This window comes from Oncorhynchus gorbuscha, linkage group LG24 (assembly GCF_021184085.1).
Source record: "Oncorhynchus gorbuscha isolate QuinsamMale2020 ecotype Even-year linkage group LG24, OgorEven_v1.0, whole genome shotgun sequence".
Taxonomy (NCBI): Eukaryota; Metazoa; Chordata; class Actinopteri; order Salmoniformes; family Salmonidae; genus Oncorhynchus; species Oncorhynchus gorbuscha.
Genome location: NC_060196.1, coordinates 32,390,102 through 32,416,387, shown reverse-complemented (window position 1 = coordinate 32,416,387; position 26,286 = coordinate 32,390,102). Strand labels below are relative to the sequence as shown.

The 26,286-nt window shown below is 42.6% G+C and overlaps 1 protein-coding gene across 2 annotated transcripts; it reads right to left on the bottom strand.

The window, feature by feature from the left end:
• Positions 1 to 25,994, bottom strand: LOC124013280 (alpha-2,8-sialyltransferase 8F-like). Of its 2 annotated transcripts, XM_046327544.1 has the most exons (10): positions 25,609 to 25,994; positions 15,305 to 15,472; positions 11,946 to 12,029; positions 11,182 to 11,268; positions 10,951 to 11,095; positions 10,753 to 10,865; positions 10,010 to 10,096; positions 3,618 to 3,735; positions 3,241 to 3,405; positions 1 to 417 (listed from the first exon to the last, which is right to left on the bottom strand). In XM_046327544.1, the coding sequence occupies exons 2-10, from the start codon at positions 15,385 to 15,387 to the stop codon at positions 235 to 237; spliced, it is 1,065 nt and encodes a 354-aa protein (XP_046183500.1). In that variant the 5' UTR covers positions 15,388 to 15,472; positions 25,609 to 25,994; the 3' UTR covers positions 1 to 234. The 2 variants fall into 2 exon arrangements, with proteins under 2 accessions (XP_046183500.1, XP_046183501.1); XM_046327545.1 differs by lacking the exons at positions 15,305 to 15,472; positions 25,609 to 25,994 and having other exon boundaries at positions 11,182 to 11,263; positions 11,946 to 12,013.
• Positions 25,995 to 26,286: the final 292 nt, after the last annotated feature.

Below are 26,286 nucleotides of genomic sequence, written 5' to 3'. Positions count from 1 at the left end.
TTTCTGGGGAGTTTTTCCTAGCCACCGTGCTTCTACACCTGCATTGCTTGCTGTTTGGGGTTTAAAGGCTGGGTTTCTGTACAGCACTTTGAGATATCAGCTGAAGTAAGAAGGGCTTTATAATTTGATTTCATTAAATTACGGTTGTTTTCAAATACATCTTTTGGGGTTTAGTTGTGGTCAATTTTCACGGTACAAATGATCATTTAATTCCAGCCCCCGATGATCCACCTGTTAGGGTGTACAGGGTCCAACATGTAGCTGTAGCGCCCCCTGGCTGTGGAGCTGTAGTAGCAGCAGGAACTCTTCAGGCATGGCGTGCATGAAGTGACTTGGACCAACGTTGTCATAGTAATGATGTGGCAAAGTATTTTGGGATAGATCCAGAGGGAAGGGCCAGAAGCCATACAGATGAACCTGACAAAGAGAGATCTAGACTTAGAAACAAACACACACAAACACACACACACTTAATCTCTTAAGGTAGTCGATCATATCCGACTGATTGTGGGTTGGCTGATGACTGTATAATCCGATGCAGGATGCATGCTGTCGTTGAGGCCGGTGCAGCCATGGTCATACAGTGCCTTGCGAAAGTATTCGGCCCCCTTGAACTTTGCGACCTTTTGCACATTTCAGGCTTCAAACATAAAGATAAAAAACTGTATTTTTTTGTGAAGAATCAACAACAAGTGGGACACAATCATGAAGTGGAACGACATTTATTGGATATTTCAAACTTTTTTTAACAAATCAAAAATTGAAAAATTGGGCGTGCAAAATTATTCAGCCCCTTTACTTTCAGTGCAGCGAACTCTCTCCAGAAGTTCAGTGAGGATCTCTGAATGATCCAATGTTGACCTAAATGACTAATGATGATAAATACAATCCACCTGTGTGTAATCAAGTCTCCGTATAAATGCACCTGCACTGTGATAGTCTCAGAGGTCCGATAAAAGTGCAGAGAGCATCATGAAGAACAAGGAACACACCAGGCAGGTCCGAGATACTGTTGTGAAGAAGTTTAAAGCAGGATTTTGATACAAACAGATTTCCCAAGCTTTAAACATCCCAAGGAGCACTGTGCAAGCGATAATATTGAAATGGAAGGAGTATCAGACCACTGCAAATCTACCAAGACCTGGCCGTCCCTCTAAACTTTCAGCTCATACAAGGAGAAGACTGATCAGAGATGCAGCCAAGAGGCCCATGATCACTCTGGATGAACTGCAGAGATCTACAGCTAAGGTGGGAGACTCTGTCCATAGGACAACAATCAGTCGTATATTCCACAAATCTGGCCTTTATGGAAGAGTGGCAAGAAGAAAGCCATTTCTTAACGATATCCATACAAAGTGTCGTTTAAAGTTTGCCACAAGCCACCTGGGAGACACACCAAACATGTGGAAGACGGTGCTCTGGTCAGATGAAACCAAAATGTAACTTTTTGGCAACAATGCAAAACGTTATGTTTGGCGTAAAAGCAACACAGCTCATCACCCTGAACACACCATCCCCACTGTCAAACATGGTGGTGGCAGCATCATGGTTTGGGCCTGCTTTTCTTCAGCAGGGACAGGGAAGATGGTTAAAATTGATGGGAAGATGGATGGAGCCAAATACAGGACCATTCTGGAAGAAAACCTGATGGTGTCTGCAAAAGACCTGCGCCTCGGACGGAGATTTGTCTTCCAACAAGACAATGATCCAAAACATAAAGCAAAATCTACAATGGAATGGTTCAAAAATAAACATATCCAGGTGTTAGAATGGCCAAGTCAAAGTCTAGACCTGAATCCAATCGAGAATCTGTGGAAAGAACTGAAAACTGCTGTTCACAAATGCTCTCCATCCAACCTCACTGAGCTTGAGCTGTTTTGCAAGGAGGAATGGGAAAAAAATTCAGTCTCTCGATGTGCAAAACTGATAGAGACATACCCCAAGCGACTTACAGCTGTAATCGCAGCAAAAGGTGGCGCTACAAAGTATTAACTTAAGGGGGCTGAATAATTTTGCACGCCCAATTTTTCCGTTTTTGATTTGTTAAAGTTTTAAATATCCAATAAATGTCATCCACTTCATGATTGTGTCCCACTTGTTGTTGATTCTTCACAAAAAAAATACAGTTTTATATCTTTATGTTTGAAGCCTGAAATGTGGCAAAAGCTCGAGGGGGCCGAATACTTTCGCAAGGCACTGTATGTCTTCTCTGTCACTTCGCCAGGTGACACTCAGTCCTTTTTTCCTGAGCCAACTGCACTCCTTGATGGAAGAGGCTGCACCAGGTGGAACGGTCCGCAGCACCAGGTGGAACAGTCCGCAGCACCAAGTGGAACGATCCACCGCACCAGGTGGAACGATCCACCGCACCAGGTGGAACGATCCACCGCACCAGGTGGAACGGTCCACCGCACCAGGTGGAACGGTCCACCGCACCAAGTGGAACGGTCCGCAGCACCAGGTGGAACGGTCCACAGCAACAGCCCAGAGGGAGGCAGGGTTTATCCCACACTTTAGTGAAGTCTTCAAGTGGTCCTTTAGATGCTTTTTCTGACCACCTGCAGAACGACAGCCCAGTTGTACCTGTCATTCATGTACTGAAGCTCAAGGACTCGTTCAGATTCAAGCTTTGTGCTAGCTGCTACTAGAGTCCCAGTGTTGCTCCAGAAATAACAGAAGCACAGTGTATATAATCTTCAAAACAACATCTGTTCATGGCCTTTATGGACCTCTCCTAAGCAGAGGTTTAGACATAGGTGGGCCTGGGTGGACACAGACCCACCCACTGGGGAGCAAGGCCCTGCCAGGCTCATCCAATCAAATTGAGCAAAAAACTAAAAATAATACATTATTATTACAAAAATACTCCTCAGTCAAAATTTCTGCAAGCCCACCCACAAATGAATTTCTGGCTACGCCCCTGCTCCAAAGCCTTGAGCAAAGTAGACTGTGAACACCTTTTGGAAGGTTTTTCTGCAGTATGGCTACCCTGGGAAATTTGGCAACATCCTGTGTCAGTTCAATGAGGGGGTGATGGTAAGGGTAACAATTGGCGGTCAGGAACCTTTTGGAGTAGGCACAGGTATGAGGCAAGTGGCGTGTGCTTGAGCCGGTCCTATGTCTTCCTCCTTTGTGTCCCAACACTGCTGGCACAAGGACATGGAAACGTAGAGTGGGGTGACCCTAGACTTCAGATTGGACAGAAACATCTTCTGAGGCAACACACACACATACTAACACCTGTTCACAGATCTCCAGAGCGGTGCTGGCCAGCATCAGACCTGTAGAGAGCCGTGGGGCTCGTTGACCTCGACGATGCCAGAACCTGCCCAGCTCAAACAGGTAGTCTGGGTGGAAGAACACCACTTTCTGTTGGGGGCGGGCCTTACGGAGAGCTTGGTACACCTGGGACAGAACAAAGACTGATTAATGACATAACTATCTACTCTCCTCCCCCCCAGGATCAAAATGTTAGTTATCCATTTTGTCATTCTTAAAAAGTCTACCTGAACCCAGACCTTGCCCTAGAAACTGATAAAAAAAAATAACCGCTACATTGTATTGTGTCCTGTCGGGCCCATGCTGGGTCACAGTCTCATCTCATGATAGCAGCTCACCTTGAAGCAGGGGCTGGTCCCAAAAGCAAAGGAGAAGGCTGGCAGAAGTAGATGGGCATGACCGTAGACTGACAGGGCTTCCGCCAGGGGTCCAGGGTTCAGCTGGAGGCCAGGGTACCTGAGTACAGGTGAGTGAGGAGATGGGTGAGGAGATGGGGGAGTGAGGGGAGGGGAGGAGAGGAGTGAGGAGATGGAGGAGTGAGGAGACAGGTGAGGGGAGGGGAGGGGTTAGGAGACAGGTGTGAAGTGGAGTTAGGAGGCAAGTGGGGGGAGGGGTTAGGAGACAGGTGTGAAGTGGAGTTAGGAGGCAAGTGGGGGGAGGAGTTAGGAGACAGGTGAGGCGAGGCGTTAGGAGACAGGTGTTAGTGGCAGTTTGAATGTCTAGAATCGACTTGATGACAAATCTATTTGAGTTTGTGAAATCATGTTCAAGGCAGAGACAGGTGAGAATTCATCATATAAATAGATTATGTACAGTATCAGTCCATCATTACTTTAAGATATGAAGGTCAGTCAGTACAGAACATTTCAAGAACTTTGAAAGCTGCTTCAAGTCCAGTCGCAAACACCATCAAGCGATATGATGAAACTCTCGTGAGGACCGCCAAAGGAAAGGAAGACCCAGTTACCACTGCAGAGGATAAGTTCATTAGAGTTACCAGCCCAAATAAATGCTTCACAGAGTTCAAATAACAGCCACATCTCAACATCAACTGTTCAGAGGAGACTGCGTGAATCAGGCCTTCGCGGTTGAATTGCTGCAAAGAAACTACTACTAAAGGACACCAATAAGAAGAAGAGACTTGCTTGGGCCAAGAAACACAAGCAATGGACATTAGTGGAAATCTGTCCTTTGGTCTGATGAGTCCGAATTAGATTCTAAAACCTTTTCTAAATTAAATATTGATGCCTATAAGCTAGATAAAGAACGCATAAATATTGTTTCTCACACAAACTTCCCTTATTTACATATTATTTATCTTTGGTTTTAGGCCACCCTATTTCAACAACATTTCTGAGTTTTCACAATTTCCCGGGAATCACCAAGTCTGACACAAGGGAAAGCAGCTCCTTCCCCTCTCAAAGGTATGCTAACTGCATCCTGTGTTGCTTGGCGACATCTCATCGAAGTTGTAACAGCTCAGCCGTTTGCCATTAACCACCCGAGCCAAAGCCTGTTCACCCCGCTATCATCCATAAGGCGAGGTCAGTACAGGTGCATCAAAGCTGGGACCGAGAGACTGAAAAACAGCTTCTGTCTCAAGGACATCAGACTGTTAAATAGCTATGACTAGCCGGCCTCCACCCAGTACCCTGCCCTGAATTTAGTCACTGTCACTAGCCGGCTACCACCCGGTTCCTCAACCCTGCACCTTACAGGCTGCTGCTCTCTGTACATAGACATGGAATCACTGGTCACTTTAATAATATTTACATACTGTTTTATTAATTGAATATGTATATACTGTATTTTACTGTATTCAAGTCAATGCCACTCTGACACTGCTCTTCCTAATATTTATATATTGCTTTTAAATTGTGTCTGTTGTCAATTGTTAGATACTACTGCACTGTTGGAGCTAGGAACACAATTTTGCTACACTTGCTACCAATACAATTTCATTTGATGTCATTGCTGCCAAACGTGTTTCTAACTTATATTAACTCAGGGGGTTTAATACTTATCTAATATACTAGCGTTTCATTTTCCATTAATTGTAAAAATAAAATAAAAATACATTTTGACATTACAGAGTATTTTGTGTAGATTGTTGGCAAATATGTTCTTGATGAGCTATTTGGCCTTCCTGTGACATTGGGTGCTGTAGGTGTCCTGGAGGGCATGCAGTCTGACCAGGTTATGCATTGGGCAGACCCACCACCCTCTGGAGAGCTGTGCAGTTACGGGCGGTGCAGTTTCCGTATCAGGCGGTGATACAACCCAACAGGATGCTCTCAATGGTGCATCTCTAAAAGTTTGAGTCTTACGGGCGAAACCGAATTCCTTCAATCTCCTGACGTTGAAGAGGTGCTGTTGTCAGTGATGTGTACGCTGAGGAACTTGAACCACTTCTCCACTGCAGTTCCGTTGATGTGGATGGGGGCGTGCTCCCTGTGCTGTCTTCTGGCACCACTCCGCCAGGGCCCTCACCTCCTCCCTGTAGGCTGTCTCGTCATTGCTGGTAATCGGGCCTATCACTGATGTGTCGTCCGCAAACGTTATGATTGAGTTGGAGGCATGTGTGGCCAACCAGTCATGGGTGAACAGGGAGTGCAGGAGGGGTGCTGAGCATGCACCTTTGTGGGGCCCCTGTGTTGAGGATCAGCATAGTGAAGGTGTTGTTTCCTACCTTCCCCACCTGAGGGTGGCCTGTCGGGAAGTCCAAGACCCAGATGTAAAGGGCGTGTTCAGACCCAGGACCCCTAGCTTGATGATGAGATTGGAGGGTACTATGGTGTTGAAGGCTGAGCTATAGTCGATGAACAGCACTCTTACATACTGTAGGTATTCCTCCTGCCCAGATGGGATAAGGCAGTGTGCAGTGCGATGGCAATTGCATCGTCTGTGGATTGGTATACAAATTGAAGTGGTCGAGGGTGTCAGGTAAGGTGGAGTTGATATGATCCTTAACTAGCCTCTCAAAGCACTTCATGATGACAGAAGTCAGGGCTATGGGGCGATAGTCATTTACTTCAGTTACCTTTGCTTTTTGGGGTACAGGAACAATGGTGGACATATTGAAGCAAGTGGGGACAGCAGACTGGGATAGGGAAAGATTGAATATGTCCGCAAACACTCCAGCCAGCTGGTCTGCACATGCTCTGAGGATGCGGCTAGGGATGCCGTCTGGCTGGTTTTCCCTTTGTAATCCATTCTTTTCTGGAGTTCCTGCCACATGCGTCTCGTGTCTGGGCCGTTGACTTGCGACTCCACTTTGTCTCTGTGCTGACGTTTGCCTGTTTGATTTCCTTATGGAGGGAATAACTGCTGCTTGTATTCAACTGTATTCTCAGTCCCCTTGCTGTGGTTAAGTGCGGTGGTTTGCGCTTTCAGTTTTGCCCGAATGCTGCCAACTATCGTTTTTTTGGTTTGGGTAGGTTTTAATAGTCACAGTGGGAACAACATCTCCTATACACTGGTCACCGTGTCACGGTGAACATGGTCACTGTGTCAGTGTATACGTCAATGTTATTCTCGGAGGCAACCCGGAATATATCCAAGTCTGCGTGATCAAAACAATCTTGAAGCATGGATTCGGATTAATCAGACCAGTGTTGAATTAACCTTAGCACAGGTAATTCCTGTTTGATTTTCTGCCTATAGAAAGGGAGGAGCAGAATGGAGTTTTGATCTGATTTGCAGAAGGGGGGGTGGGGGACGGCCTTGTAGCCATCCAGGAGAGAGTAACAATGGTTGAGTCTATTTGAAGCACAAGTACTACAGACAATGTGTTGATAGAACTTCCGTAGCATTTTCCTCATATTTGCTTTGTTAAGGTCCCCAGCTACAGTAAATGCGGCCTCAGGATATGTGGTTTCAAGTTTGCACAAAGTCCAGTGTAGTTCCTTGAGGGCCGTCGTGGTATTGACTTAAGACGGATTATACATGGCTCTGACTATAACCGAAGAGAATTCTCTTGGGAGGTAATATGGTCGGCATTTGATTGTGAGGTATTCTAAGTCGGGTGAAGAAATAACTTGAGTTCCTGTACGTTATCACAATCACACCATGAGTAGTTAATCATGAAACATAAACCTATGCCTTTCTTCTTCCCGGATAGTTATTTATTCCTGTCTGAGCTATATACTGAGAACCCAGCTGGCTGTATGGATGGGGACAGTATATCTGGAGAGATCCATGATTCCGTGAAACAGAGTATGTTACAGTTCCTGATGTCTCTCTATAAGGAGATCCTCACCAATGAGCTTGTCTACTTTATTGTCCAGGGACAGAACATAAACAAGTAATATACTCGGAAGTGGTGGATGGTGTGCACGTCTCCTGAGTTGGACTAGATGTCCACTCCGAATACCTCTTCTCCGCCGGCGGCGTCTTGGAGCAGCCTCTGGGATAAGTTCAATTGCTTTGGGGGGATACGAACAAAGGATCTGATTCAAGAAAATCGTATGTCTGGTCGGAATGCTGGTGAGTTACCGCTGCTCTGATATCCATAAGTTATTTCCGGCTGTATGTAATAACACAAAAAACGCTCTGGGCTAATAATGTAAGAATAATCTGCAAATATTGTGCAATCCAGGTGTGCAAAGCTCTTAAAGTTGCTTAGGAGCTGGCAGCAAAGCTGTCATGTCTGTCGGCACCATCTTAAAGTGACTCAGTGAGCAGTGAGTCTTTCTCTCTAAGAGCTTTGCATACCTGGATTCCCGATTTATTCTTTAAAAAATACTTCAAGCTCTGTAAAGTTGGTTGTTGATCTTGGCTAGTCTTACCATAGATTTTCAAGACGATTTAAGTCAAAACTGTAACTAGGCCACTCAGGAACATTCAATGCTATCTTGGTAAGTCACTAAAGTGTATATTTGGCCTTTGGTTTAGGTATTTATCCTGCTGAAAGGTGAATTTGTCTCCCAGTGTCTGTTGGAAAGCAGACTGAACCAAGTTTTCCTCTATGATTTTGCCTGTGCTTAACTCCATTCCGTTTATTTTTTATCCTAAAAACCTTTGTAGTCCTTAACGATTACAAGCATACCCATAACATGATACAGCCACCACTATGTTTCAAAAAATGGAGAGTGGTACTCAGTAATGTCTTTGTATTCAGGACAAAAATTGAATTGTTTTGCCACATTTTTTGCAGTATTACTTTTGTGCCTTGTTGCAAACAGGATGCATGTTTTGGAATATTTCTATTCTATACAAGCTTCCTTCTTTTCACTCTGTCAATTAGGTTAGTATTGTGGAGTAACTACAATGCTGTTGATCCATCCACAGTTTTCTCCTATCACAGCCATTAAACTGTAACGTTTTTAAAGTCACCATTGGTCTCATGGTGGAATCCCTGAGCTGTGTCCTTCCTGTCCGGCAACTGAGTTAGGAAGGACGCCTCTATCTTTGTAGTGTAATTAAAAACGTAATCATGCTCAAAGGAGATATTCAATGTCAGTTTAACAATTTTAAAAAAAAAAGTTTCTACCAATGGGTTCTCTAATGCACATAGAGTGAGTCCATGCAACTTATTATGTGACTGAAGGACATTTTTACTCCTGAACTTATTTAGACTTGCCATAAAGAAGAGGTTGAATACCTATTGACTCAAGACATTTCAGCTTGATTTTTTTATCCATTTGTAAAAATGTTGAAATACGTAATTCTGCTTTGACATTATGGAGATGTTGTGTAGGCCAGTGACAAACACATTTAAATTGAATCCATTTTAAATTCAGGCTGTAACACAACTACATTTGGAAAAAGTAAATGTGTGAAACAAACCAATGCCTGGCTTGAAAACAAAAATCTAAACAAATAATCCATAGTATGTAACACTTGCATACATATTTACAACTAAAAAGCAAATGCGACACATCACTTTATCTAGCTAGCAAGATAGCGAGTTACAGTAGTTAATGTAACTAGCTATGTCCTACCTTTTCAACAGATCGGTTTTGAGTCCCTTAGCTAGCTAGCAAGCTCTCTCCAATTTGTCAACGCAATACAAGGTTTACTTTCAACACCCGTCTTGGCCCAGACTCTATCGTTTACACTTTTTGACTGTTGGCTCTCCGATGTTCCCTGTTTCTTTGGGTTAGATGGGGTCCGAGCTGCCTGGGACAGGTTGTGTGCTACCGGTCCTTGCTATATTGTCATCGACGTCCCATTCATATCCATTTGAATCTGTCTGAGCTGGCACCGCATCCAAAAACCTTGTCATTCATTATGCGCAGCAGTAAATCTGGCATGAAAATCCAAACCAACAGGGAGGCGCAATATTGTTACTGTTGAATCACATTGGATGACAACTAGAGATTTTAAACAGAAACCAAAGACAAAATATTACATATTTCCGCTTTAATCATTTCTTTGTGGATTTTGATTAGTGCTTGGGGTTATTGTTTTGCTGGAAGATTCACTTTTTGTCTAGGCTGACAGCCTCCTGGCAGAGGCAACCAGGTCTTTGGCTAAAATGTCCTGATTATTGGTAGAGTTAATGATCCCGTTGACCCTAACAAGGGTAGGCCCATAACATCAAAGATCCACCACTGTATTTTACTGTAGGTATGAGCTACTTTTCTGTGTAGGCTTCTTTTTCATGTCATCTGACCATACTGCAGCACCGACTGGTAACTGCATCAGCACTATGATTGGAACCAGTCAGATGACATGAAAATAGAGCTCTTTGTCTGTATCTGATCATGTGTATTGATAGAGTATATACCTTTTATTGATCTGGGTCGGATTGGCTGTTATGAGGTCTGTCTTCACTCCCACGTCATAACTCTTGTTGATAGGAGCCAGGTTAAACCTGTCAACAACAACAATAACAACAATAACAATCACACAACAGTACAAACAACTACGATCAGAAACAGCAATGTAAACGACAACATTCACACAACATTCACATTACATTATTCAACCATACACGACCTAACAACATTCACACAATATTTTTTTTATTTTACCAGGTAAGTTGACTGAGAACACAATCTCATTTACAGCAACGACCTGGGGAATAGTTACAGGGGAAAGGAGGGGGATGAATGAGCCAATTGTAAACTGGGGATTATTAGGTGACCGTGAATGGTTTGAGGGCCAGATTGGGAATTTTAGCCAGAACACCAGGGTTAACACCCCTACTCTTACGATTAGTGCCACGGGATCTTTAATGACCTCAGAGAGTCATTACAAATAATAACTGAAAAGAGCGCCATGTACAAATTGGTGATGGACTCAGAAAGAGGTAGTGGTTTCGATGGGAAGAAATAACTTTCAAACAACATTATAAACAACAGTATTCACACAACGTTCCCAGAATATCCACAGAACGTTCACACAAGATTATAAACAACAACAGTCACACATCACATCAAACTTTAACACTACACAACAGAACTACATTGTTATAGATTACTACCAACAATGGATTGATTGATTGATAGAGAATGTTGTTGCTGATACCTGATGACATAGTCAGAATTGTCGATTTCCGCTCCACAGCTGCTGTTCTGCAGGATTCCTCCACTTCCCACCACGGCACAACGACTCAACGAACCTTTACTCCAGGGTACGGTCTATACACACACACACCATGCTGGTAAACCACGCTCGTGTGATACATTTCTCTGAGAAATGTAAGACTTGGCCACACACACACACCTGTGGCAGCATCTCCCATAGTGCTTGGTCCACCTTTCTCTTCATCCTCCTCTCTACCTCGTAGGTCAGACTCTGGTTCTGAATGGTGTTCTGTCTGGTCACCATCAGCCTATCATACGCGTTACAGCATGACCACAACTCTGTCCTGGGGTGGGGAGGGGGGGCATTATGTTTGTTTGAGGTAAACGTAAGACTGAGCAAGGTGTGTGTGTGTGTGTATGTGTGTCTCACCTGTGTAGTTCTCTGTGTGTGAGGTTGAGTCTCCAAGGACAGTTCATCAGATCTCTCACCTCCTGAGAGAACAATCCAATGTCTACTCTGACACACACACACACACACACACACACACACACACACACACACACACACACACACACACACACACACACACACACACACACACACACACACACACACACACACACACACACACACACACACACACACACACACACACACACACACACACACAAGCCAGGTCACTCCAGATCCAATGCAATGTTTGATGTTCGTCCAGATCGCCACGATGTCAAGAGATGCCTTCAATACCGATCACTAGCTGCAATGTTGAGCTCAATTACCATCAAGTAGTCTTGCAGCAATGCGGATGACGGATGCTCATTTTTAAAATATTTTTTATTCCCTAACCCAAACCTTACCCCTGAACTTCAGTTTAGGCAGTTTAGGCATTCATTCAGATTGGTTAACTGTTAAAACACAACCTTTGGACAAACGTGGACAAATATAGAATACTGAAATCAGACCGTGTCAAATGAGATCTTGTTACACACAGACACACGACTCATAGATGGAGAACTTGTTGGATCAGGATGGATTGTCTGGTTGACCTGATCAGAACTACATGCACTAGCATGAAACATAGTAAGAGCAAGTCAGGCGAGGGAGAAACGACACCTCTCTCGCTCGATTAGCTGACATCATGGTGTGAGCTGACATCATGGTGGGATCCTAATAAAATTCTAAACACTACCTACTGTTTCATAGTAGTCATGGTCACCAGTTTCTCTCTCAGTCTCCTGCACTGCAAACTCTTCTGGACAGAGTCCAGGAACTCATCTCTGCAAAACACACATGCACGCATGCAAACACACAGTTATCAAGACTCCAATGAACATTCAACCATTTTAGCGCCGAAAACCTTCCCAGCACAGAGGGCTCATTTGTAATGGCTGGAATGTAATGAATGGAACCCAGTCAAACATGTAGTTTCCATATGTTTAATATGATCCATATGTTCCATTCCAGCCATTACAATGAGCCCATCCTCCTATAGCTACTCCCACCAGCCTCCACTGATGAGTATGTTTTTTCGTCAAGAACGCATACTGGAAGAAAGTCCTCTGATGGCTGCTAAATAATGTTGTATAGAGTCAGATAACGGATCACCTGACTTGGAAGCCATCTTAGTTCAGGAAGTTGTATAAATCTGGGTAAAAAGTTCTGAATCCTGTAATTTTTTATACTTTATCATTTTTAATGGTTACTTTGAAGAATTCTAAACAATTTGTTATCAACAGAGACCACATACAAACTTTAAATAATTGATTTGAATCCACATTACATTCCAGAAGGTTTTAAACCTTTTTTATTTTCAATTTTTTACTAGGCAAGTCAGTTAGGAACAAATTCTTATTTTCAATGACGGCCTAGGAACAGTAGGTTAACTGCCTGTTCAGGGGCAGAACGACAGATTTGTACCTTGTCAGCTCGGGGATTCGAACTTGCAACCTTTCGGTTACTAGTCCAACGCTCTAAGCACTAGGGTACCCTGCCTGAAGGTTGTTGTATGCATGGACACTTAAGGATACAGAAAGCACCTTCTCCAAACAGCTGAAACAGAGCAGTACCTAGCCAATTGCTTTGCTTTAGTCTTTGGCAGGCCTGCAATCTGGAGGACATATAACGTAAGCCTATGTACATGGCCGAGACTGCCAAATGTGACTTGATTCAGGAAACTAGACGCATGTCGCATGTCACTACTTCACAGGAGAGCCATTTCAACGTAAATGCGTTTTTTGGCAGAAATGCATTCTGGAACATGTGAACTTTCATGTGCCTTAATAGCAAACTTGTATGCCATCTGAAAATATGAATACAATTGTTAAATTACGAACCTAGTTGGTTAAGCCACAGAAGAAGAAAAAACAGCCTTCCCACTAGCCATGATTGGTTGAGATAATGAGTGGGCTGGACATGCCGAGAGATGAGTTCAGATTGGTCTGCCATGTTGCACGCTTCTGTCTATTTGAGCTGGTCAGTATGTGTAGGTAATCCTGTCCGATGTGGCATTTAAAAAAATATATATCATGTGGTAGAACTGCATAAGTGTTGCTCCTCTTTCTGGAGGACTGAGTTTTGAAATCAGTGGAATTAGAGTATGATAGCTAAGGAGATCGAGAAAACACCTGTCTCCGGATTACATCTTCAAACTAAGGGCAACCATGGCATCCGTGACAGAGATGGAGAAGCGTCCATCCATGTAAGATAGTCTAGCTAGCTACATTTCAGATATTACACCTTTCTAATTTTGTCTGAAAGTTGTTAAAGTATACTGCTAGCTAGCTAGCTAACGTTAGCTGGCTTACTGGCTCGCTAGCTAACGTTATGTGTATGATCTGTTTAGTAATATTATTCATATCCCAGAGCCATTTGCTTTGATAGCTATAGCCTAATGTTAGCTAGATAACATTGAACCTGGTTGGTTAGCTATCTGCAGGGTAGTAACATCATGAGTTGGGATTATGGTTCTAGCTACATGTCTTAAGAAAAGACTCCATGCAATTAATCATTTCAATAGAATGTTGATAGACATAGCTGGTAAATTTGCTCTGACTATCTACTCCAATTTCATAGAATTCTCGTCTGAGTGTGCCAGAGCACAGCATAACTGATGAATTTACCAACTCTCAACACCCGTTGAATATGGCCGGTGTCAGTAAACGTTGCCAAAAAAGCGTAAATTGTTGCCAGCAGCACAGTAAAATTGTCAGAGTGAGCTGTTCTCTCATTTGTGTCTGGAAGTAGCAAGCAAGCTAGCCAATGTTAGCCAGTTAGCTTGAGTGCTTGACTGCTGTTGTTAGGATCAACCCTTAAAGAAATGGGTGGAGCTAAAGCTTAAGAGTGTGTGAACGATGCAGAATGGGTGTAGACAAAGAAGAGTTCTCCAGTAGGTGTACCAAAACATTCAAAGGCCATTTTCGCAACTTTCAAATCAGAATAACTTTCCCATTGCTCCTCAACTGTAGTGTATGATATACCATTATTCTAGATATACAATTTTCTAGTCTACCTTTATCCAATGTAAAAAATACCATTTCAAATGTTGCTACATAACACCGAATCGATCCGGTCGGTCACAAATCAGTGCTCCTAGCTTGCGCATATATCAGAGCAATGGTGGCCCGTCCATCAGGGTGTTAGGGGCGGTGCCCCACTTGTGATTGGTCAAAAAAAGAACAAAAATATAAATATGTAAAAATATATATATTTTCATACTGAGTGTACAAACATTAAGAACACCTTCCTAATATTTAGTTGGATTTCACAGGTGACATCAATAAGGGATCATAGACTGACCAGGTGAATCCAGGTGTAAGCTATGTCATGGTAAGAGCCGGTGTTGCTAATGTTTTGTACACTCAGTGTATATTATATAATTCAAGGATTATGATTAAAATGTCCATGAAAGTGTGGTTAATTTGTGTCCATTTTATGGTTTCAATACAAGCTGTTAATTTACCTACTGCTCTGCCATCAGCAGACCTGCCACCCAGTGCTTGGATTGATGGCACTAAAGAGCAAATCGCAATGAACTGGTAAATAAATAATCATGACAGTCCATTGGTAGCTTGGGCCCTGAGTCCGACATCCATATCTATCAACAGTCAAAGGACAGAGGGATACACTAACTGGAACCTTTTCACCCCCCGTGGCTCTGTGCCGAAATCGCAAGAATGTTATGTAAACACCAGCCCGAGAGGCTTGTATGAAACCCAAATGAAAAGGTAGTGACTTTGTCAGCTGCTACAGAATCACACAGTGTTCACAGAACGCCATCAATACGGTACAACAGTGAATAATCAGTGTGTCTTCAGTTATTGTGTCTCCAGTCTGGCATTAATCAGTATCAACAGATAAGGCAACAATCCATAACAGTCAGCTTCAAGCCTAGTGACCATGATCACGCACACTGAGAGTCACAAACAGAACACGGGAAATGATGTGCATTACAGAAAGTAAAAAAAATGCTGAACATTGTGTTGATCACTCGAAACTAAATCACTCTTAAATGTCCCCATTACACACATGCACACACACAGTATTACAAACATACCTTTGGTGTTGGTAGTAGTCTATGAGTGTTATAGACAGGAGAGTTCCAGAGCAGACCAGAAGGAATAGAACCAGGTAACACATTGTTACAACAGGTCACCGACTGAATGACAGCACGACGACTACACTGTCTGTCCATCAGGGAGGGAATAGAGGGAGGGAGGAGAGTCTGAGGGGAAAGGAGGAGAGGTGTGTGTTTGTGTGTCAAGTTAAATTTTATTTGTCTCGTGCGCACAACAGGTGTACAACAGGTGTAGACCTTACCGTGAAATGCCTACTAACACACCTTTAATCAACAATGCAATTCAAGAAATAGTTAAGAATATATTTACTAAATAAACTAAAGTAAGTTTTTTAAAAATCAATCAAGAAGTAACACAATGAAATTACATAACAATAACAAGGCTATATACAGGAGGTACTGGTACTGAGTCAATGTGCGGGGGTACAGGTTAGTCAAGGTCATTTGTAAAGTGACTATGCATAGATAATAAACAGCGAGTAGCAGCAGTGGGGCGGCGGGCGCAATATAAATCGTCCGGGTGTCCATTTGATTAACTGTTCAGCAGATATGGCTTGGGGGTAAAAGCTGTTAAGGAGCCCTTTTGTCCTACACTTGGCTCTCCGGTACCGCTTGCCATGTGGTAGCAGAGAGAACAGTCTATGACTTGGGTGACTGGAGTCTTTGACAATTCTTTGGGCCTTATTCTGACACCGCCTAGTATATAGGTCCTGGATGTCAGGAAGCTTGGCCCCAGTGATATACTTGGCCGTACGCACTACCCTCTGTAGTGCCTTATGGCATACAGTACCATTCAAAGGTTTGGACACACCTACTCATTCTAGGGTTTTTCTTTATTTTTACTATTTTCTACATTGTAGAATAATAGTGAAGACTTCAAAACAATGGAATAACACATATGGAATCATGTAGTAACCAAATGAATATTAAACAAATCAAAATATATTTTTACAATTTTTCAAAGTAGCCACCCTTTGCAAATCTGTCAAGTCAAATGGTGGCTAATTTGAAGAAAAGGGCAGTGTGGAGTGTGATTGAGATTGCGTCATCAGTGGATCTGTTGGGACAGCATGCGAACTGGAGTGGGTCTAGGGTTTCCGGCATGATGGTGTTGATGTGAACCATGACCAGCCTTTCAAATCACTTCATGGCTACCAACGAGAGTGCTACGGAGCAGTAATCATTTAGGCAGGTTACCTTTGCTTACTTGGGCACAGAGACTATAGTGGTCTGTTTGAAACGTAGGTATTACAGACTCGGTCAGGGAGAGGTTGAAAATGTTAGTGAAGACACTTGACAGTTGGTCCGTGCATGTTTTGAGAACACGTCCTGGTAATCCGTCTGACCCCGCGGCTTTGTGAATGTTGACCTGTTTAAAGATCTTGCTCACATCGGCTACAGAGAGTGTGATCACACAGTCTTCCGGAACAGCTGGTGCTTTCAAGCAACAAAGGTATTTAGCGCGTCTGGTAGGCTCGCATCACTGGGCAACTTGTTGGGTTTCACGTTGTAGTCCGTAATATTGTTTGTCCTAGCAAAACAGAGTCCTATAGTGTAGCATCCGCGTCATCTGACCACTTCCGTATTAAGCGAGTCACTGGTAATGCCTGCTTTAGTTTTTGCTTGTAAGCAGGAATCAGGAGGATAGAATTATGGTCAGATTTGCCAAATGGAGGGTGGGGGAGAGCTTTGTACGGGTCTCTGTGTGTGGAGTAAAGGTGGTCTAGAGTTGTTTTCTCCTCTGGTTGCACATGTGACCTGCTGGTAGGAATGTTGCAAAACTAATTTATTTTTGCCTGCATTAAAGTCCCCAGCCACTGGGAGCACCGCTTCTGGATGAGCATTTTCTTGTTTGCTTATGGCCTTATACAGCTGGTTGAGTGTGGTGTTAGTGCCAGCATCAGTCTGTGGTGATAAATAGACGGCTATGAATAATATAGATGAGAACTCTCTTGGTAGATATTGTGATCTACAGTTTATCATAAGGTACTCTACCTCAGACGAGCAATACCTCAAGACTTCTTTAATATTATACATTATGCATCAGCTGTTATTTATAAATAGACACACACCCCCACCCCTTGTCTTACCAGACGTAGCTTCTTCTCTGTTCTGCCGGTGCATGGAAAATCCCGCCAGCTCTATATTATCCGTGTCGTCGTTCAGCCACAACTCAGTGAAACATAAGATTTTACAGTTTTTAATGTGCTGTTGGTAGGATAATCTTAATCGTAGGTCATCAATTTTATTTTCCAATGATTGCACGTTAGGTAGTAGAACGGATGGACCTTGGGAGTTGACTCGCTCGCCTACAAATTCTCAGAAGTCAGCCCGACCTGTACCCCCATTTCCTCCGTCTTTTCTTCACGCAAATGACGGGGATTTGGGCCTGTTCCCGGGAAAACAGTATATCCTTCTCGTCGGACTCGTTAAAGGAAAAAGCTTCTTCCAGTTCAAGGGGAATAATCGCTGTTCTTACGCCCAGAAGATATTTTGTTAGCTCAAAAGAGAAGCCCACTTTGGTCTACTCACCAGGTACTATTAGGTCAAATGTGAATTCCATAAACTTGAATACCCCCTCGGTTTTCAAATCACATAGAGGGCATGGGCTGTTGCACGATAGCAACCAAAGCCCATGTTAGTCAGTTTATAACATTCCATCATTGATTACTCTGAGAGTTTCTCATACTGACATTGGCTGCGGCCTCAGGCCCTTTGATGCCAACCTTGGAAAAGTAATTCCAATTTCTACTTTCTCCTCTATTACAAATAATGATAGACCAAATTGTGCAGTTCTATGCAATCATATAGCCATACCAACTATATCAATATCAAACATCAGACATGATGCAACTGCCTATTGAACATAGCTTGTTTGAGTTGGAGGCTTCATGTGGCTTTAAACATCGTAAAGGGCTTGGGTTGATGCATCTTAACATTAGGAGCTTACTTCCTAAACTGGATAACATCAAGATCTGGCTATGCAGATAAATCCATAAATTCTGGTGTTGTTTGAATCTTGGATCTCTGGGGACATTCTGAACTCTGATATTAACTTTGAGGGTTACAATGTGTTCAGAGCTGACAGACAGGGTGGAGTGGCCATTCTTATATTTTTTACTGTCTTTACTGAAATTCATTTACCTTGCCAACAAATGTGAGCAACAATCCTTAAGCCTTTGTCTGGGGAAACATTTATGCATAACTGTTATAGGGGTCTACCGTCCTCTCTCGGCTAACCTTTGTGCACTCAAGGAGTTATGTAGTTTGTTGTCGTCTTTGTCTGAAGCCTGTATTTCACAATCATAATTTAGGTCACCCAAACTTCTGATTTAGTCAATCTAAAAGACACGTGTAATGATCCAAACCTAACCTAGCTGGTGACTAAGCCTACACAGCCCAACCCTAAAGATCCTTCAGAGTAAACATTGATTTCATTCTAACAAATACACCAGAGAAATATGTTTCTACTGGTGTCTTCACCTAAGATGGTAGTGACCATTGCCCAGTTGTTGGTGTTAGAGATGTGAGAATACAAAAAAGCCTTGTGTCATCACAAAGAAGAACTTTTAAAAAACTTAAGTGAACAGGCTTTTTTACATGATCTTGATTTGAGTGACCTTGATTGTACTTCAGCTCTCCCTGATCCTGATTTTAGCTTTGAGCCTTTTTGGAGATGTCTTCAATACTATTGTTGTATAATCTTGCTTAGAAAGGTTTAAAAGGTAGGTTGGATGCCTCGTGCACTAGGGAATTATCAGAAGTCATTCATAAGAGGTGATGCTTGGGTCAAGGCGAGGAATTAGAAAAGCTACATCTGATTATTATGTAACCACTCTTTGGGATTGTAATGGGAACCCAGCTAAATTCTGGAAAACTGTCACATCCCTGAAGGGTTCTACTTCCTCCTCTCTGCCACAACACATTCATTCAGACACTGGCCTCATTGCAGAAAACAATGCCATCATTGATGAATTTAATCACCATTTTATTTCAGCGGGCTATCTTTGAAATAACTTCTAAGCCTATTCACAATGAGACTGGGTTGGATGCTGATAGGGAGAAAAAGCCTTTCTTTTAGGCTATTTACAAAAAAATAAGTCCTGGATGCTTTGCTAGCAATAGACAACTTTGCTCTTTTTTTATGAGAAGTGTATTTTGAATGTAAACAGCAACCACTAATTGTTAATGATCTTGTCAATGCTTTAGACACTGAAATGATGTGCTGCTTTGTTTGTGGACCTGTCAATAGCTTTTGATACTGTTGATTTATTATATTTTACTGATGAAGTTTTCCTCGATAGGCCTGAGATCTGACGCCTGTTCATGGTTTCATAATGATGTTAGTGACAAAACTCAGGCCTTCGTGATTGTTGAGGTTAAGTCTGAACTTCCTGAAGTGCATAAAGGTGTACCACGGGTCGATTTTGCGACCTGTTCTCTTCAATTGTGTAATAAGTTATTTAAACCAGGCTAACCCTCTTCTGCCCTGTGCATAATTCCTAAATATATGCCTGAATAACATACACACACAAAGAAAATCCTGAACTATGTGGACTGCAGGCATAAATGTGGTACCTACAGAGAACAAGCATCTGTGAAACTAACTGTCGTGTCAAGACATTATGTGGGCATTCCCGAGTAAGTTCAACAGGACTTACTGAAGGCACGTTCACCTCCACCAACTGTTACAGGCATTGTGCAGAACATTCGCAGTGCAATGCACACCTCTCCAAAAATGCTCTGTAGCTGCATCTTGTGGGTGGCATTTAGGAGCTCTACAGGAGAAAGATCATCTGAAAAAGTGGCACCATTTTGTGTCATTAAACGTCGCACTTCATTTTCAAATCCATCTGTGAGATATTTGGAGTACTTGTTTCTCAATTTGTGGCAAGATAGGAAAATGACTGAAACACAAATTTAGTTAACTGTAAGTATTGGTGAACACTTCTCTTGCCTATAACTGCAATCGTGTGGAACCGCATGTCCAAATGACTGATTATACTATCCAGAGCCACATAAAACACTGTTGCGAAATCCAGTGCCTGACATCTGTTCATCTGCTATGTCATCTTCAGTCTCATCGGGGAAACGTTTTATTTTTTTCCTGGCGGCTCCTCTGTTCGCTGTGAAACTGAGTAGTTCCACCCATTTCATTTGCCACCGTGGAGGCTTCTGCCAGAAGAGCGTCCCATTGATTACACAGAGCCTGTATTTCTTCCTGTAGTGCCTTAATGTGAGCTGCTTCCATGTCCAGAGAAATATTTCCTGACTGAAGAATTAGGCTTCTATTATCAATACACTGCAAAACTTTTACCCAGAAAGTGAGCAGGAAGATTGCCTTGAAAGACATGAAGATGCTTTTCAGACCTTTTGCCTCAGATTTGGCTTCGTTTGTTAGACTGCAGGTAGCAAGAAGCATGTCTAGGGCCTTGATGATAGTAGATGAGTTGCCACTGGTCGGACCGCAGCAATACGACACACTCCATTGCGTGTCTGAAAGGCGGTTAAGACAGCAGCCAGTCTTTTCATTGAGAATGGCACAGTGCTCTGGGCTGGCATTGAACAGATTATAAAGACGATTCACACAGCCAAAAAAGGTTGATAATTCTGGGCACGACTGAGCTGCATGTACACCCACAAGATTAAGAGTTATGGAGGCACAAGGTGAGTATGTGGCCAGTGGATTCTTTTGCAGTATGTGTGCTTGAACTCCCTTCACTTTCCAAATCAAATAACATTTTATTGGTCATACACACATTGTTAGCAGATGTTAATGCGAGTGAAGTGAAATGCTTGTTCTACTTCCGACAGTGCAGTAATATCTAACAATTCCCCAACAACTACCTAATATACACAAATCTAAAGTGGTGAATGAGAATATGTACATGTAAGTATATGGATGAGCGATATAAAAGTTATAAAATACAGCATATACACGTGATATGAGTAATGTAGGCTCTGTAAACATTATTAAAAGTGGCATTATTTAGAGTGGCATTGTATAACGTGACTAGTGATCCATTTATTAAAGTGGCCAGTGATTGGGTCTCAATGTAGGCAGCAGCCTCTGAATGGGGGGGTCTCCCTCCACTGGTTGCCTCCCTCCACTGGTTGCACAGCAAAATAACCGGAGTAGCCTACCCAGGGGCGTTTGCCAAAATTAAAACCTACCGGGCCCCTAACATAGAAATCAGAAAGTTTCAGATTGTGATAACGTACTGAACAATGTGTAATTAAATGTACTAACTATACGCTTCTGCTGCTCTATATTGCAATTGTGCAACTTCTAGTTTTCACCTTCATCCTTTGCCAATATTAACAGTAATGCAAACATTTTCGGTTCCTAATGTTAAAAGTTGTCTGTGTCATGAGGATTTTTATAATGCTTTATTATAATATATGGTATTGTAGTCAGTTTTAATTAAGAAATTACCAATGATCCATGTTTCAGATGATAAAAATGCGTAATAAGTTATTTAAACAAGGCTAACCCTCTTCTGCCTGTAACAGTTGGTGGAGGTGAACGTGCCTTCAGTAAGTCCTGTTGAACTTACTCGGGAATGCCCACATAATGTCTTGACACGACAGTTAGTTTCACAGATGCTTGTTCTCTGTAGGTACCACATTTATGCCTGCAGTCCACATAGTTCAGGATTTTGTTTGTGTGTGTATGTTATTCAGGCATATATTTAGGAATTATGCACAGGGCAGAAGAGGGTTAGCCTTGTTTAAATAACTTATTACACAATTGAAGAGAACAGGTCGCAAAAATCGACCCTTGATACACCTTTATGCACTTCAGGAAGTTCAGACTTAACCTCAACAATCACGAAGGCCTGAGTTTTGTCACTAACATCATTATGAAACCATGAACAGGTGTCAGATCTCAGGCCTATCGAGGAAAACTTCATCAGTAAAATATAATAAATCAACAGTATCAAAAGCTATTGATAGGTCCACAAACAAAGCAGCACATCATTTCAGTGTCTAAAGCATTGACAAGATCATTAACAATTAGTGGTTGCTGTTTACATTCAAAATACACTTCTCATAAAAAAGAGCAAAGTTGTCTATTGCTAGCAAAGCATCCAGGACTTATTTTTTTGTAAATAGCCTAAAAGAAAGGCTTTTTCTCCCTATCAGCATCCAACCCAGTCTCATCCAGCATCCAGCCCAGTCTCATTGTGAATAGGCTTAGAAGTTATTTCAAAGATAGCCCGCTGAAATAAAATGGTGATTAAATTCATCAATGATGGCATTGTTTTCTGCAATGAGGCCAGTGTCTGAATGAATGTGTTGTGGCAGAGAGGAGGAAGTAGAACCCTTCAGGGATGTGACAGTTTTCCAGAATTTAGCTGGGTTCCCATTACAATCCCAAAGAGTGGTTACATAATAATCAGATGTAGCTTTTCTAATTCCTCGCCTTCACCCAAGCATCATCTCTTTTATGAATGACTTCTGATAATTCCCTAGTGCACAAGGCATCCAACCTATCTTTTAAACCTTTCTAAGCAAGATTATCCACAATAGCATTGAAGACATCTCCAAAAAGGCTCAAAGCTAAAATCAGGATCAGGGATAGCTGAAGTACAATCAAGGTCACTCAAATCAAGATCATGTAAAAAAGCACGTTCACTTAAGTTTTTTAAAAGTTCTTCTTTGTGATGACACAAGGCTTTTTTGTATTCTCACATCTCTAACACAAACAACTGGGCAATGGTCACTACCATCTTAGGTGAAGACACCAGTAGAAACATATATTTCTCTGGTGTATTCGTTAGAATGAAATCAATGTTTACTTTGAAGGATTTTTAGGGTTGGGCTGTGTAGGCTTAGTCACCAGCTAGGTTAGGTTTGGATCATTGAGTGGCATTGTATAACATGACTCCTGATCCATTTATTAAAGTGGCCAGTGATTGGGTCTCAATGTAGGCAGCAGCCTCTCGGAGTTAGTGATTGCTGTTTAGCAGTCTGATGGCCTTGAGCTGTTTTTCAGTCTCTCGGTCTCTGTACTAACCTCGCCTTCTGGATGGTAGCGGTGTGAATAGGCAGTAGCTCGGGTGGTTGATGTCCTTGATGTTTTTGGCCTTCCTGTGACAATCGGGTGCTGTAGGTGTCATGGAGGGCAGGTAGTTTGTCCCCGGTGATGCGTTGTGCAGACCGCACCACCCTCTAGAGAGCCTTGCGGTTGAGGGCAGTGCAGTTGCCGTACCAGGCTGTGTTATAGCCCGACAGGATGCTCTCAATTGTGCATCTGTAAAAGTTTGTCAGGGTTTTGGGTGACAAGCCAAATTTCTTCAGCCTCCTGAGGTTGAAGAGGTGCTGTTGCTCCTTCTTCACCACACTGTCTGTGAGTGGACCATTCAGTTTGTCTGTGATATGTACACCGAGGAACTTAAAACTTTCCACTTTCTCCGATGTTGTCCCTTCGATGTGGATAGGAGGGTGCTCCCTCTGCTGTTTCCTGAAGTCCACGATCATCTCCTCTGTTTTGTTGACTTTGAGTGAGGGGTTGTTTTCCTGACACCACACTCTGAGTGCCCTCACCTCCTCCCTGTAGGCTGTCTCGTCGTTGTTGGTAATCAAGCCCATTACTGTTGTGTCGTCTGCAAACTTGATGATTGAGTTGGAGGCATGCATGGCCACACAGTCGAAGGTGAACAGTGAGTATAGGACGGGGCTGATCACACACCCCTGTGGGGCCCCAGTGTTGAGGGTCAGCGAAGTGGAGATGTTTCCTACCTTCAATAACTGGGGGAGGCCCGTCAGAAAGTCCAGGACCCAATTGCACAGGGTGGGGTTGAGACTCAGGGCTTCCAGCTTGAGGATGAGCTTGGAGGGTACTATGGTGTTGAATGCTGAGCTGTAGTCAATAAACAGCATTCTTACATAGGTATTATTTTTGTCCAGATGGGGTAGGGCAGTGTGCAGTGTGATGGCGATTGTGTTGTCTGTGGACCTGAATGCAAACTGAAGTGGGTCTCGGGTGGCTGGTAAGGTGAAGGTGATATGATCCTTGACTAGTCTCTCAATGCACTTCATTATGACAGAAGTGGTTGCGATGGTCATTTAGTTCAGTTAGCTTTGCATTCTTGGGTACAGGAACAATGGTAGCCATATTGAAGCATGTGGTGACCACACACTTGTTAGGGAGCGATTGAATATGTCCGTAAACACCTCATCCAGCTATCTGGGCCAAATCAAATCAAAATCAAATTTATTTGTCACATACACATGGTTAGCAGATGTTAATGCGAGTGTAGCGAAATGCTTGTGCTTCTAGTTCCGACAATGCAGTAATAACCAACGAGCAATCTAACCTAAATTCCAAAACTATTACCTTATACACACAAGTGTAAAGGGATAAAGAATATGTACATAAAGATATGAATGAGTGATGGTACAGAACGGCATAGGCAAGATGCAGTAGATTGTATTGAGTACAGTATATACAGTGTGGCAAAAAAGTATTTAGTCAACCACCAATTGTGCAAGTTCTCCCTCTTAAAAATATGAGAGAGGCCTGTAATTTATCATCATAGGTACACTTCAACTATGACAGACAAAATGAGAATAAAAATCCAGAATATCACATTGTAAGATTTTTAATGAATTTATTTGCAAATTATGGTGGAAAATAAGTATTTGGTCAATAACAAAAGTTAATCTCAATACTTTGTTATATACTTTGTTGGCAATGACAGAGGTCTAATGTTTTTTTGTAAGTCTTCACAAGGTTTTCACACATGTTGCTGGTATTTTGGCCCATTCCTCCATGCACATCTCCGCTAGAGCAGTGATGTTTTGGGGCTGTTGCTGGGCAACACAGACTTTCAACTCCCTCCAAAGATTTTCTATGGGGTTGAGATCTGGAGACTGGCTAGGCCACTCCAGGACCTCGAAATGCTTCTTACGAAGCCACTCCTTCATTGCCCGTGCGGTGAGTTTGGGATCAATGTCATGCTGAAAGACCCAGCCACGTTTCATCTTCAATGCCCTTGCTGATGGAAGGAGGTTTTCACTCAAAATCTCACGATACATGGCCCCATTCATTCTTTCTTTACACGGATCAGTCGTCCTGGTCCCTTTGCAGAAAAACAGCCTCAAAGCATGATGTTTCCACCCCCATGCTTCACAGTAGGTATGGTGTTCTTTGGATGCAACTCAGCATCCTTTGTCCTCCAAACACGAAGAGTTGAGTTTCTCATATTTTTAAGTGGGAGAACTTGCACAATTGGTGGCTGACTAAATACTTTTTTGCCACACTGTATATGCCTTACCTTTGAAGATCTTTGTCTGCTGGCACTCCAAAATGTTACAGTTACATTACAAATGGTCCTTTTGTTCAATAAAGTCCTTTATATCCATGTTTTTTAAACTCTGTTTAGGTGGCGCGCTTCAGTCAATAATCCACTTGGTTTCCCTCCTTCAAAAGGCATACAAAATGAATCCCAAACATTACCAATAAACTTATCCAAACAAGTCAATCAACGTTTATAATCAAACCTTAAGTACCCCAATACGCAAATAAACTATAAAATGTAAGACGGAGAATCGTTATTGTCTTTACCGGAGATAAACAAAAAGAACCCGCTCTCTCGACCATGCGCTTGGAAACACTACAGCCAAAATGGGAGCCACTTAGAAAAACTACAACTTCACCCTAATTTTTCCAAAAAACAGCTTGAAACTCTTTCTAAAGACCGTTGACATCTAGTGGAAGCCCTATGAAATGCAATCGGGGACAATTTCACCCTATTATAAAAGTGCCAGCCATTGAAATCAGTGGTATGCTGAATTTTTTTCAATGGTTTGTCTTCGGGGTTTCACCAGTGTTTTCTATCCAAATCTACCAATTATATGGATATCCTAGATTCTGGGCCTGAGTAGCAGGCAGTTTACTTTGGGCACGCTTTTCATCCGGACGTCAAAATACTGCCCCCTATCCCAAAGAAGTT

Bases quoted from the DNA above. Each gene is read 5' to 3' on its own strand.
- LOC124013280 (XM_046327544.1), bottom strand. From the start codon at position 15,387: ATGTGTTACCTGGTTCTATTCCTTCTGGTCTGCTCTGGAACTCTCCTG. The intron at 10,866-10,950 runs GTGTGTGTGTGT...GTGTGTGTATAG, and splicing joins TATGGGAGATGCTGCCACAG to ACCGTACCCTGGAGTAAAGG. The intron at 3,406-3,617 runs GTGAGCTGCTAT...GTTCTGTCCCAG, and splicing joins GGACCAGCCCCTGCTTCAAG to GTGTACCAAGCTCTCCGTAA.